General features: G+C 38.9%; 2 protein-coding genes across 12 annotated transcripts in view; one reads left to right on the top strand and one right to left on the bottom strand.

The window, feature by feature from the left end:
• Window positions 1-15,141, bottom strand: part of LOC141396363 (coiled-coil domain-containing protein CG32809) — a 117,755-nt gene that overhangs the window by 81,977 nt on the left and 20,637 nt on the right. The gene's annotated exons all lie outside the window — the stretch shown is intronic.
• Window positions 1-15,141, top strand: part of b6 (pentraxin-related protein b6) — a 36,153-nt gene that overhangs the window by 19,677 nt on the left and 1,335 nt on the right. Inside the window, exons 1-2 of one of the 2 annotated variants that reach the window (XM_073971766.1) lie at window positions 6,587-7,686; window positions 13,856-14,744. The exons of the other annotated variant lie outside the window; for it this stretch is intronic. Of the exons in view, the coding sequence (XP_073827867.1) occupies window positions 13,860-14,744 (885 nt within the window). The 5' untranslated portion in view covers window positions 6,587-7,686; window positions 13,856-13,859. Of the gene's footprint in view, window positions 1-6,586; window positions 7,687-13,855; window positions 14,745-15,141 lie in introns of those variants that run through there. 2 annotated transcript variants of the gene reach the window in all.

Genomic DNA, 15,141 nt, shown 5'->3' with positions numbered 1-15,141 from the left:
TTGCTTTTAGATTCCTACGAGGTTTCCCGTAAATTAATATCTTTTCAAATTCTGCCCGACTAAGCCGGATTTTAAACAGAAGATTCACTAAGTGAAGAAGAAGATTCACAAAGCTCTACATAATACTCCCAAGTTATTCAATATACTGACCATTTCTTTAAAAACAGCGGCGTTGGATGGAATTTCGATACCTCTTTATGGTGTTATACTTCATTATAATAAAAGAAGGACTTTGGAGAGGTATTTTGCAGACAGAAGACCACCGTAGAAATATTATAAAGAATATAGGATCGTCAGAAAATAAATATAGAATAAAAACACTTTTTGGGGGGCTTTTACTAAATATAATACCTCAACAAGGGTATTCTATTCTGCAGAAATGGGTTAATATTTCCGCGGAGATCCTCTAGTAGATCTCCGGTGGCAATTTATAGAATAGAAGATCACCCTTGAACTTCTGTAGAAAAGAAAGCATACGAAGAGCTTTTCTGTAGAATGGAAGATCTTCCAAGGGCTTTCTAATAAACAATCCAAAGTTCCATCATAGCATGGAAAGTCTCTTCTACAGAATATAAGGCGTTCCAAGAAACGTCTTCGATGGAATAGCAAATCTCCGCAGGAGTCTTATATGGAATAGTAGACCTCAGTAAGAGTCTTCTATGGAATAAGCGGCCTCCGTAGGGGTCTTCTATGTAATTGGAGATCTCCGTGGGGTCTTCTGTGGAATAGGAGACCTCCGTAGGAGTCTTCTATGTAATTGGAGATCTCCGTGGGGTCTTCTGTGGAATAGGAGACCTCCGTAGGAGTCTTCTATGGAATAGGAGACCTCCGTAGGGGTCTTCTATGGAATAGGAGACATCCGTAGGGCTCTTCTATGTAAGAGGAGATGTCCGTAGAGTCTTCTCTGTAATGGAAGATCTCCGTAGGGGTCTTCCATAGAAAACGAGACCACCGTAAGAGTCTTCTATAGAACAAAAGAACTTAGGGGTCTCCTATAGAATAGGAGACTTTCGTAGGGGAGTTCTATAGAATAAGATACTTTCGTAGCAGTCTTCTATAGATCAAGAGACCCCCATAGGAGTCTTCTATAGAGCAAGAGTGCTCCGTATGAGTCTCCTATTAAATAAAATACCTCCGTAGTGATCTTCTATATAATAGGAGTCCTCCATAAGAGTCTACAGTGGAATGGGAGACCTCAGTAGGAGTCTACTATGGAATAGGAGGCCGATCTCCGTTAGAATAGAAGACCTCCGTAATGGTCTCTACAGAAAAGTAGTTCTTCGTAGGAGTCTCCGAAAGCGCCTCCGTTAGAATAGAAGACCCCCGTTAGGGTCTTCAATAGAATAGTAGACTTCCGTAGGGGTCCACTATGGAATAGGAGATTTCTGTAGGGGTCTTTTTGGTATAGGAGACCTACGTGGGGGTCTTCTGTGGAATATGAGACCTCTGTAGTTGTCTTCTATAGAATAGGAGACCTCCGTAGGGATCTTCTATGGAATAGGAGACCTCCGTAGGGGTCTTCTATGGAATAGGAGACATCCGTAGGGCTCTTCTATGTAAGAGGAGATGTCCGTAGAGTCTTCTCTGTAATGGAAGATCTCCGTAGGGGTCTTCTATGGAATAGGAGACCTCCGTGGGGTATTCTATGGAATAGGAGACCTCCGTAGGGGTATTCAATGGAATAAGAGACCTCCGTAGGGGTCTTCTATGTAATGGGAGATTTCCGTTGGGGTCTTCTATGTAATAGGAGAACTCCGTAGGGGTGCTCTATGCAATAGGAAACCTCCGTATGGGTCTTCTATGGAATAGGAGATCTCCGTAGGGGTCCTCTATGGAATAGGAAATCTCCGTAGGGGTTCTATGGAATAGGAGTCCTCCGTAGGGGTCTTCTATGTAATTGGAGATCTCCGTGGGGGTCTTCTGTGGAATTGGAGACCTCCGTAGGGGTCTTCTATTGCATGGGAGACATCCGTAGGGGTATTCTATGGAGTAGCAGACCTCCATAGGGGTATTCTATGGAATAGGAGACCTCCGTAGGGGTCTTCTATGGAACAGAAGACCTCCGTAGGTGTCTTCCATGGAATATGAGTCCTCTGTGGGGGTCTTCTATGGAATGGGAGACCTCCGTAGGGGTCTTTTATGGAATAGCAGACCAACGTAGTGGTCTTCTATGGAATAGAAGACTTCCAGGGTTCTTCTATGGATTTGGAGAACTCCGTAGGGGTCTTTTATGGAATAGGAGATCTCCGTAGGGGTCTTCTATGGAATATGAGATCTCCGTAGGGGTCTTCTATGGAATAGGAAATCTCCGTGGGGTTCTATGGAATAGGAGTCCTCCGTAGGAGTATTCTATGGAATAGGAGAACTCCGTAGGGGTATTTTGTGTAATGGGAGATCTACGTAGGGGTCTCATATGAAATAGGAGAACTCCGTATGTGTCTTCTATGGAGTAGGAGACCATAGGGTTCTTCTTTTATGTAATGCGAGAACTTCGTAGGGGTCATCTATGAAATACGAGAACTCCGTAGGGGTCTTCTATGGAATAGGACACCGTAGGGGTCTTCTATGGATAATGAAACCTCTGTAGGTGTCTACTATGGAATAGGAGACCTCCGTAGGGGTCTTCAATGGAATAGGAGACTTCCGTGGGGGTCTTCTATTGAATAGGAAACCTCTGTAGGTGTCCTCTATAGAATAGGAGACCTCCGTAGGAGTGTTGGAGTGTTCTATGTGATAGGAGACCTCCGTAGGGGTGTTCTATGTGATAGGAGAACTCCGTTGGGCTCTTCTATGGAATAGGAGAACTCCGTAGGGGTCTTCTATGGAAAAGGAGACCACCGCAGGGGCCTCCTATGTAATAGGATACCTCCGTAGGGGTCTTCTGTGGAATAGGAGAACTCTGTGGGGGTCTTCTATGTAATAGGAGAACTCCGTAGGGGTCTTCTATGGAATAGAAGACCTGCGTAGGGGTCTTCTATGGAATAGGAGACCTCCGTAGGGGTCTTTTATGGAATAGAAGACCTGCGTAGGGGTCTTCTGTGGACTAGAAGACCTCCGTAGGAGTCTTCTGTGGACTAGAAGACCTCCGTAGGGGTCCTCAATGGAATAGGAGACCTCCGTAGAGGTCTTCTACGGAATTGTAGTCCTTCGTAGGAGTCATCTATGGAACTGTAAACCTCCTTCTATAGAAAAGAAAACAACCATAGGAGTCTCCTATGTAACAGGAAAACTCCCCTGTAGTTTTCTATGGACTAGAAGACCTCCGTAGGGTTCTTCTATAGAATAGGAGACCTCCGTAGAGCTCTTCTATGTAATAGGATATGTCCGTAGGGTATTCTATGTAATGGGAGATCTCCGTAGGGGTCTTCTATGGAATAGGAGATCTCTGTAGGGGTCTTCTATGGAATAGGAGATCTCCGTAGGGGTTCTATGGAATAGGAGCCCTCCGTAGAGGTCTTCTATGGAATTGGAGACCTACGTAGGGGTCTTCTACGGAATAGGAGACCTCCGTAGCGATCTTCTATGGAATAGGAGACCTTCATGGGGGCCTTCTATGGAATAGGAGACCTCCGTGGGTGTCTTCTATGGGATAAGAAACCTCTGTAGGTGTCTTCTGTGGAATATGAGCCCTCGTAGGAGTATTCTATGGAATAGGAGAACTCCGTAGGGGTATTTTGTGTAATGGGAGATCTACGTAGGGGTCTCATATGAAATAGGAGAACTCCGTATGTGTCTTCTATGGAGTAGGAGACCATAGGGTTCTTCTTTTATGTAATGCGAGATCTCCGTAGGGGTCTTCTATGAAATACGAGAACTCCGTAGGGGTCTTCTATGGAATAGGAGACCGTAGGGGTCTTCTATGTATAATGAAACCTCTGTAGGTGTCTACTATGGAATAGGAGACCTCCGTAGGGGTTTTCAATGGAATAGGAGACCTCCGTGGGGGTCTTCTATTGAATAGGAAGGTAGGTGTCCTCTATGGGATAGGAGACCTCCGTAGGGGTGTTCTATGTGATAGGAGACCTCCGTAGGGGTGTTCTATGTGATAGGAGAACTCCGTTGGGCTCTTCTATGGAATAGGAGAACTCCGTAGGGGTCTTTTATGGAATAGGATACCTCCGTAGGGGTCTTCTATGGAATAGGATACCTCCGTATGGGTCTTCTGTGGACTAGAAGACCTCCGTAGGGGTCTTCAATGGAATAGGAGACCTCCGTAGAGGTCTTCTACGGAATTGTAGTCCTTCGTAGGAGTCATCTATGGAACTGTAAACCTCCGTAAAAGTTTTCTATAGAAAAGAAAACAACCATAGGAGTCTCCTATGTAACAGGAAAACTCCTCTGTAGTTTACTATGGACTAGTAGACCTTGGTAGGGGTCTTCTATGAAATAGGAGATCTCCTTAGGGGTCTTCTATAAAATATGAGACCTTTGTAGGAGTCTTCTAGAGAATAACAGACCCCTGTAAGAGTACTTTATGAAATAGGAGACCTCCATAGGAAAGTTCTGTAGAATAGGAGACCTTCGTAGGAGTCTTCTATGAAACATTAGACCTCCGAGGGGCCTTCTATAGAATAAGAGACCTACGTAAGAGTTTTCTACGCCAAAGGAAACCTCCCTAGCTGGCTTCTAAAATAGAAGGCACAGTAGAAGTCTTCTATGGAATAGAAGACCTCCAAAGGAATCTTCGAAGGAATAGGGTACCTCCGTATGGAACCCTTTTTAGAATACAAGACCTCCATAAGGACCTTCTATGGAAAAGGATAACTCCGATAGGGTTTTTTATTCCTATTCCGTGTATACCTCTTTAGGGGTCTTTATAGAATAAAAGGCATTCGAAATGGTCTTCCATAGAATGGAAGGCGCCCATAGCTGTTTTCTAGAGAATAGAGTGGATGGGCTTCGTAGGGGTAGTATAGTCCTCTATAGGCCAGTAAACATCTATAGTGTAAGTGTAAGAGACCTTCGTAGGGATTTTCTATAAAATAGGGGCCCTCCGTAGGGTCTTCTATGGAATAAAAGACCTCCGTAGAATATGAGATTGATGTATTCCACACATTACAAGGCCTTCGTATAGAAAAAGTCTCCGTATTGGTGTTCTATAGAACAGAAATCTCTTCTGAGGTTTTCTATTTAAGAGAAAGTCGCTGTAGGGGTCTCTTAGAATAAAAGAGCTTCTGTAAAGAGAAAAGACCAGTAGGGGTAGAAGACCATCGTAGAACTGTTTTTTATAGAATAAATTACCTACTAAGGGACATTCTATGGTAGATAAGTGTTCCGTATGGGACTTCGTAATACTAAGAACTCCATAGGAAATCCTGTTGAATCGAAGGGTCTTACGTTCAATATGGGCCTTCCCTTCGTAGGGATCTTCAGTGGAGTATAAGATAGGGACTCTCTATAGAACAGAAGATATACACAGGGACCGCTAAAGAAGAGCCCACTGGGGATTTCTATATGTATAATAAACAGCCTTCATAGGTATCTTCAGTACGAAGAAGCCCATCCTAAGTGCGCTCAAACGATGAGGAGGCCTCCGCAAAGAATTTGCTATATAATAGTAACCGTGGTAGAAACTCTACCTACAAATCGGTCTTCTATGGAATAAATAACCGCCGAAAGAGTCTTTTACAGAATATATGGTCTTTCAAAACAAATAAAACCCCCTAACTGATCTTCTATAATATTGTATTATATTGCATCTGAGACCTCTGGATTTGTTTTGTTGAATTCATCAATTCTTCTGTTATGACATAGGAGGCATTTGTGAAGAACCATGATTTGCAGAAATTTGCAGCCTTGGAATATACCTCGTTTTGTTGTTCCAGTACTGCAAGAATCTACTACTTTTTACTATTTTGTCCGATAACATAAAGGAAAAATTGTTGTCGTAGTACAAAATAGTAGCTTCTTGCAGGTTCTGTACATTTATGTACAATACAATACCCAAATGTGAGTCGTCTCTAGAAGAGAAGGCTTCAGTAAATGTCTTCCATAGAAACGAGGATCTATGTCGGTGTCTTGTGTAGAATGAAAGTCCTCCGCAGTGGACTTCTATGGAATTAACGACTCCTGCACTGAGTCTTTATAAAACAAAATAACTGTTGAACCCACTGTTAAACCAGTTTTATATATTTTATATTTTTTGAGTTTTATTTAAATCTGTTTCTCTTAAATGTTCAAATAACCACTCTCACTTTTCTTTGAATTTACTGAATTTACATTGTAATTAATAACTCATTTTAATTACCGTTCATTTTTTGTATATTTTCTTTAAATTCTAATTTAAGTTCTATGAATTTTTCATTTACTCTAATTTGCTCTCCAACTGAACTATTAATACTCAATTCTCACATTCTTAATTGAGTCTTTTTGTCAAACATACCATTGGATCTCATTACTGATTATCTAGTTTTAAGTTAACATTAGTCCTTCAATAAACCAAGTCGCAACAGCGCATGAATTCAAGTTGAATTCATTTTGTTGTTTCCTTTATCAGTCAGGAAACCCACTATAAAAATCATAGCTCCAGGTCTACGACTACAGGGGAGCTAACATATGGTCCTTCGAGTAATCCTAGTAAGGACTAGGATAGGATTCTGTTCCAGAAAAAGAAAAATTATTTCGGAAAAATTGCTGGTTTTCTAACCTAGAAACCACAAAAATTGCATTGTTCATCATTTATGAGTTTACATAAAGAACGACATAACAACATAACAAACATAACATCATCAATCAGTTGCATACACAGATCTATTGGAGAAATAAAGCCACTGAACACATGTTCTAGAGAAGAAGTTCAAAAGCTGTGGACAAAAACATCTTTAAATGCACACACACACTCATTGGTAACCAGCCTGGTCATTAACTACAACAAAAAGATAAGTAGAGGAATTGAGCAGGTATGTACAGTGAGTATTGGCATTTTTAGTTCAACGATTCGTTTGCACAACACAAAATATTTGATAAAAATTTTCCAAAAAATCGCAGAAAATTATATAAAAAACGAAAAATCGGTCGCGTAATACCATATAAAATAACCTATGATTACGCAATAATAAGTAAATACCATCAAAATACATAAAAACCGCAATTAATTTACATAAAAAATCAGTAAATAATCAGTAGCGCATAAAAAAGTCGTACAACAGATCGTATGGAACACATCACTCAACTGTTCCATTTCTCACCGTTCCGCATTGCATATTTAACGTACAGAAACTATTGGGCTATCATTCCACAGTACATGAATTAGATACTGTGAGCGAGAAGAAGAAGAATCTGCAGTATTTTTCTAATTTGATCGGCAAAAGTGTGAGTGAGCGCGAAAACAATTAGTTTGCAAAAAATTGTAAAAATAATGGGGGAAAACTAAATAAAACTATTGAAAACAATAACTACAATAAATATAAAGTAAAATAAAAGTGATTTTACGAGCGAAAACCCCAGAAAATTAACATTAAAAAAATTGTTTACATTGACGACGAAAAAAAGCCCTACACCCTGTTGGAAACGTTACTAGTAGGCATACTAAAGAAATTTTGTTTTCAAAAAATCATTAAAATTTGTGCGAAATTCTTAATAAAACCCAAAAAGGGAATAAATACTTCACCCTGAGGAGAAATTAAAGTCGCTGTTAACTCAACAAGGCAGAGAAAAATCATATTTAATCCAGCATTTTACATTAAGGTGAGTTGGTTTATATGCATTATATGAAGCAGTATGGTGTTTAAATATTTTCTCCTAAAATAAAAACAACAAATAATACATAAAAACGGTGCCGGTAAACGCGGGAAAAATATAGTTAAAACAAAAACAACGAAATTAAACAAAGTATAACTCAAAATCAAAAGCATATTTCACAAAAATTACAACAACAAATTATACGAAAATTACAACAAAAGTGCAAGTGGAAATCAAGAAGAAGAGAAAAAGTAGCGGTTCACAAAAATTCAAGGCCAACATAAATTCTTCCAGAATTCTGTATTAATACACATTACAACAACAACAAGCGGTGATCAGTGTGATGTTTACAACAACAAAGTGTTAAGCCAGCCTGGTAAATAACAAAAATTAATAAATAATTTGTTCGCAAAAATTATTTGTGGTGTTACCAGATCGTATAAAATTAAAGAAAAAGTGGGATTTTTTTCGGATAATGCCAGAAAATACCCAAAATATACAAAATTAAGCGAAATATAAGAAAATTTTGTAGAATTTATGAAATTCAACCTGAATAAGTGGAAATTTCAGACGAATTGATAACGAAAGTGAGTAAGAAAAATAAGTTTTTTGTGGATTCAGCCTGGATAAGTGGACATTTTAAACGAAGTAGCACTCAAATTGGAAAATATCAATAATTGTTTGTTGATTCAACCTGGATATGTGGAAATCTATAGCGAATTCATAAGCAGAGTGGAAATATTAAAATTTTGTGCTGAATCAACCTGAGTTAAAAGGATTTTAAGGAAATTGTTGGCGATTTAAATGAATTTTCGCAGAATTATTTGAGATTTTGGAATTGAGTTTTAAATCTTTTGGCGATTTACAAATATTTTTGTGCGGAAAATTTTCAAAAAAAAAGTTTTGTGTTAATATAACAAATTATTGCTGACGTTTGCTAGTGATTTAGGTCAACATGGATTCGCTGAGGAAATTTCTATTTGACTACGATCAACTAACATCATATTGCAAGGAGTTTAGACCAAAGAAGGATGAAGATGTGAACGTTTCCGTACTTGAAGTCAAGCAAGCGGAACTCGAGAGGCGCTGGTCTAAAATTACGGAACATTTTGAAGAAGGAATGACAGGTGAAGTGGAAAGCGCAGTGTCTGAGTTCAGTAAAGCAGCATCATCGAAATTTGAGGAAGCTGGAAAAGCATATCAGAAATGTAAGGCGAAAATGGTGGAACTCAAAGAAAGCAAGATTCATCCAAAAGCTGAGGAAACTTTCAGAGGTGAAAGTACAATTATTCAACATGGATTTTCTTCACTTAAATTGCCACCATGCGATATTCAGCCCTTTGAAGGTGGATATTCCAAATGGCCAGCCTTCCGAGATATTTTCAAGGCAGTTTTTACAAAGCATCCTGAATTGTCCGCAGCCCAAACATGGTATCATCTTCGTAGCAAGACGAGGGGGGAAGCTAACCAAATCGTCAAGAAGTTCGATTTGGTAGATGAGAACTTTAATTTAGCATGGAATGCATTGGTAGAGAGATATGAAAACCCTCGAATTTTAGTTCATCAGCAAATGAAGTTTTTATTTGGAATCTCAACCGCACAAAATGAATCCCCAAAAGCAATTCGGTTAATACAGAGTGGAATTAATGACAGTTTAGCGATCTTCAAGTCATACAAAATTGAAACGGACAATTGGGATCCCATCCTGGTGCATCTTTGTTCAACCAAACTTCCTGAGGATACACTACGAGCATGGGAAGATTCTCTTAGCAACCACAAGGAGTTGCTAACCTGGTCTCAGATGTCTGCATTTCTCTCCAAACGTATCGAAATTATTGAAACATTAACTGATTTTCGAAAACCTCATTTTAAAGATAATCAAAATACGTCACACAAATCGCAATCATTTTTATCTAACGTTGAAACTGGGAAACAAGTTCGTTTAACGATCGAATTAAATACGTTTACTCAAACAAATATTGTTCAAATTGTCTTTCATCGAATCATTTTAAATCCAGATGTACGAGTAACAAGGCTTGCTCTAAATGCAACAAGAAACATCATTCAATGCTACATCTCGATAATTTTGAAAACAAAAATAAATCTGAAGAATCGAATACTGCAATTAATACTTCACAGCAAAATACGGAACAACATGCTTCAAGAGAATTTCGGTTCAGACCATCAGATAATAATGTTCAAATGAATTTTGTGCAACATGAAGGTACAACTATACTGCCTACAGCACTCGTAGACATTCAACATGCTGGTCAACTTTTTACAGTTAGAGCTCTCTTGGATGCTGGTTCAGAGAAAACATTTATCTCCGAAAACATTCAACAAAACCTAAAACTTCCTGAAGAGAAACGCAATTTTAATATCTCAGGTTTAGGTGGAACCATAGTAAGCAATTCAAATTCTCTTTGCTTTGTCAGTCTCAAATCAAGACACAATAATTTCACACTAAAAGTAAAAGCTATCGTCGTTTCAAAACTTACACATTTTTTACCTTCGAAACGCGCGAAACTAGAAAATCTCCCTAATTTGGAAAATCTTAACCTTGCAAATCCGCATTTCTTCAAACCATCATTAATAGACATGATTATCGGAAGTGATTATTTGCCAATTATAAATTTAAATGGAGTTCGAGCAAATATTATCAACGGTTTGGAAGCGCGAGAGTCACAATTCGGTTGGTATTTGTCTGGCCCCCTGCCAGCAGCCGAAATATGTAAATTTTCAACATCAGTAACAGTCGAAGAAGACAGTGTGCACTTAGTGAGCAAATGAAGAAATTCTGGGAACTAGAAGAATTTTCAACGGTCCCTCAACTATCTGAAACCGATAAATACTGCGAAGAATTCTTCAAAAAGACAACATATCGTCAACCAAATGGTCGCTACGTAGTACGACTACCTTTTAAGAGTGATTATCCAAACGAAATTTTTCTTGGACGCTCCAAAAATATTGCTCTCGCACAATACTGCAGAATGGAGAAAACCCTCGAAAAGAATAAAGAACTGAAAACTCAGTATCATGATGTACTCCAAGAATACTTGAATCTGGATCACATGGAAATCAGTAAGAATTATGAAACACCAGACGAAAAACAATTTTCATTTTTTCTACCTCACCATGCCGTAGTCAGGCCAGATAGCAAAACCACCAAGGTAAGAGTGGTATTTAACGGATCAAAGAAAACGAGCAGTGGTTTTTCGCTGAATGACGTTCTCCATCCTGGACCGATATTACAAGCAGATTTGATGCAAATAATACTTGGGTGGCGATACTACAAATATGTTTTCACAGGAGATATAGAGAAAATGTACAGACAGATTGTACTTCATCCTGAAGATAGAAAATACCAGCAAATTTTGTTTCGTCCTAAAGAAATCATAAAGCAATTTCAGCTCAAAACCGTAACATTCGGCATCAATTGCGCGCCTTTTTTAGCTCTACGAACATTACAGCAGCTAACTGATGATTGTGAAAATTCAGATCCAATTGCCTCGGGTATTTTGAAGAATGAAGTTTATGTGGATGATGTGATGTCAGGAGGACACACACTGGCAGAAGCTAAAGATAAACAACAACAGTTATTACAAGTATTGTCATCAGCTCAGCCTGAAGAAAATGACTGCGAACCACTCGTTTTTACTTGAAAATTTGGCGCGGGGGGATTTTCTAGACAAGATTTTTTGAAGCTTGATGACTTAAGCAGTATTAAAACCCTAGGTATACGGTGGAACGTCATACATGATATATTTTATTATGTTGTTCAACCGATAAATGCAGACTTGTCAGGTGCAACTAAACGTCAAATACTCTCGGTCATAGCGCGACTATTTGACCCCCTTGGATGGTTAGGTCCAATAGTAATCTCAGCAAAGTTACTTATGCAACAATTATGGGAAGAAAAGTTGTCATGGGACGAAGGAATACCACCACATCTATTAACCAAATGGAAATCTTTTATCAACAACATGGTTCACATTGAAGATATCAAAATGGATAAACTTTTCTCCAGGCCACCATGTCCAAATACACGGCTTCTGTGACGCCTCGGAGAAGGCCTATTGTGGAAATATTTATATTCGAGTTGTCGACACTCATGGTAAAATTTCTAGCCACCTGCTAGTCTCGAAGACACGAGTAGCACCACTGAAAAGGAAAACTATCCCAAAGCTCGAATTATGTTGAGCTGAACTACTTTCGAGATTAATTCGACAACAAACTGCACGATTTCCTCATCCTTATGAATTATTTCTGTGGACTGATTCATCAATTGTAATGGGTTGGTTACAAAAATCATTAAAACATTAAAATGTTTCGTCGCAAATCGCGTAACTAAAATTCTTAATATTACCAGCAGTGATCAATGGAGACATATTCGTACCGAGGACAACCCTGCCGACTTAGGTACCAGAGGTTGTACTTCTCAAGAACTCGTTACTAATTCGCTATGGTGGAATGGACCATCCTGGCTCAAGCTTTCTATTACTTCTTGACCAAAACCTAGAAAATTCGATCCTACAGATTCAGAAACCAAAAGAATATCGGTACTTCACCTTGAAATAGAAGAGGATTTAATCAAGCATATCAATTCTTTTCACAAAGCTATCATTGCACTTGCTTATGTTTTTCGGTTCGCTTAATCTTGTCGAAATAAATCTCACCCTGAATGTAACAATTTCTCTAATGAAGAGCTTATTAATGCAAGAAATCGTCTTATTATCTACTCACAGAAAATTCATTATACCAAGGAATATCAGCGTTTAACCGATAAACAAACAATAAGTACTAAAAGTCACATTTTAACCTTAAATCCTTTTCTTGACAAAGACGGATTACTTCGAGTTGGTGGTCGCCTGGAAAACTCAGGATTAAGCTATGATGAAAGACATCCTGTCATAATACCAGGTAAATCTAAACTTGCAGCACTTTTCATTAAACATAGTCATGAAATGCTACTTCATGCTGAATATAATGTAATGATACGTGCCATTCGTCAAGGCTTTTACATTCCCCGTCTCAAAAACCTTGTCCGAAAATGTATAAGAGGCTGCGTAAGATGCACAATATACAAACACAAGTTTCAAAGCCAGCTGATGTCATCGCTTCCACGTGAACGTGTATCATTCTCACTCCCATTTACGTACACGGGAGTCGACTTCGCTGGACCTTTTAACCTGAAATCGTCAACCTTAAGAAAAGCCAAAATTGTAAAAGGGTACGCAGCAGTCTTCGTGTGTTTTTCTACCAAGGCTGTGCACCTTGAAGTCTGTTCTGATATGTCAACTGATGCTTTCCTGGCATGTTTTGGACGCTTCGTGGGACGCAGAGGACTGCCGAAGACAATGTTTTCAGACAACGGTAGAAATTTCGTAGGAGCAAGCTACAAACTTCTTCAAGAACATCACAACTTTCTCAAAACTGCTGAAAAAGAGTCTTCAAGCAAAATATGGTATACACGGATTCTCGTGGTCTTTCATTCCCCCTTATGCGCCCCACATGGGAGGCCTTTGGGAGGCAGCAGTGAAGAGTATGAAGATTCTCTTGAAGAAAATAACTCATAACTTCACGTTTACCTTCGAAGAATTCAACACCCTGCTGATAAGAATAGAAGCAATTTTAAATTCCAGACCGCTTTCCCCAATTTCAGAAAACCCTTCAGAATTGCTGCCACTAACTCCAGGTCATCTTTTAAGAGGAGCTCCGCTCATAGCTCCACCTGAGTCAAACCCAGAACCAATTAACTCAAATATTTCATATTTATCCCAATGGAAACGCCTTAAGTGCATTCAGCACATATTCAGTCAACGATGGAAATCCGAATATATTACCGAGCTTCAATGCCGCTTTAAATGGAAAACCAATCGAAATAACTTAAAAGAGAATAATATAGTTATCATCAAAGACGACAATCTACCGCCTACGGAATGGAGGCTTGGTCGTGTCAAAAAAGTAGTCTACGGAAAAGATAATATCGTGAGAGTTGCTGAACTTTACTCGACCAATAGTCAAACTTTGCCTATTGCCAACTCAACCAACGTATAATAACCCTCCGAATTCTGAAACAACAAACTGCAATTTAAACATGCAAACATCTCGTTTTTTAGAATGCTAATATCTCATGGTACTTGTCTCTCTTTTCTTCTCTTTCTTTCTCATGCAGGCACATGATGGGTAAATGTCCGCTTTGCAATCAAAATCATCCCATTAAATACTGCAAAACCTTTAGATGGATGTTGAACGAAGAACGCCGAGAAACAGTGGTTCGGCTCAACTATTGCTTAAATTGGCTGTGCGATCGTCATCTTCGGAAAGATTGCCCATCCAAGAAGCGTTGTGATGTTTGCGGTGCAGCTCATAACACCATGATTCATCGTAGAATATATTCACGTACAGAACGCATCACAATGATGGACGTGAAGGAAGTCGAGGAAGAAGCCAATTCCACTGACTCTGACTATGAATATTTAGAAGGAGCCGTCGGTGGCATTAACCTCAGTGCCAAAGATGATTCCACCCTGGAACCCACACGTCCACAAAGATCGAAGCTGTATGAAATCACCCGTTACAAACTCCCATCATTCCACGTCTTTAAAGCTGTTGTTTCTTGCAAGATTCGCGCCAATACAAAAGTCGTAGAGGCAACCTTCCTCATCGATGAGTTCGTTAAAGCCTCAAATATTGTCTTTGGCCGAGTTGAAATGTTGCCATATCGTACCCAACTTCATCATGGTATCAACTATGGTAACTTCGAATTGATTAGGAGAACTGGCAAAATAATCAGAGCTCGGCTCATTATTTTGCCCGCCTTAAAAGTTAAACCGCCGTCTCTTCCTGCTTATGACAAGCAGTTTTACAAAAATGTACCTCAGCAGGGAATTATGGCTCACCCTGATCCTTTAAAATATGGCCGAATTGATGGAGTTATTGGAACCGATATATGCCGTAATGCTTTATATGGAGAAAAGAAGTACAATAGAGATAATCCCAGAGTGCGTTTTCAAGAATCCAAATTTGGCCTGATCACATACTTCCCTCTTCCTGGCGCGGGAGTATGTTGAACCCACTGTTCAACCAGTTTTATATATTTTATATTTTTTTGAGTTTTATTTAAATCTGTTTCTCTTAAATGTTCAAATAACTACTCTCACTTTTCTTTGAATTTACTGAATTTACATTGTAATTAATAACTCATTTTAATTACCGTTCATTTTTTGTATATTTTCTTTAAATTCTAATTTAAGTTCTATGAATTTCTCATTTACTCTAATTTGCTCTCCAACTGAACTATTAATACTCAATTCTCACATTCTTAATTGAGTCTTTTTGTCAAACATACCATTTGATCTCATTACTGATTATCTAGTTTTAAGTTAACATTAGTCCTTCAATAAACCAAGTCGCAACAGCGCATGAATTCAAGTTGAATTCATTTTGTTGTTTCCTTTA

This window comes from Musca autumnalis, unplaced genomic scaffold (genome assembly GCF_047663935.1).
Source record: "Musca autumnalis isolate F117 unplaced genomic scaffold, ASM4766393v1 scaffold_3, whole genome shotgun sequence".
Lineage (NCBI taxonomy): Eukaryota > Metazoa > Arthropoda > Insecta > Diptera > Muscidae > Musca > Musca autumnalis.
The sequence above is the reverse complement of the archived record's forward strand: the minus strand, read 5'-3'. Positions and strand labels throughout refer to the sequence as shown.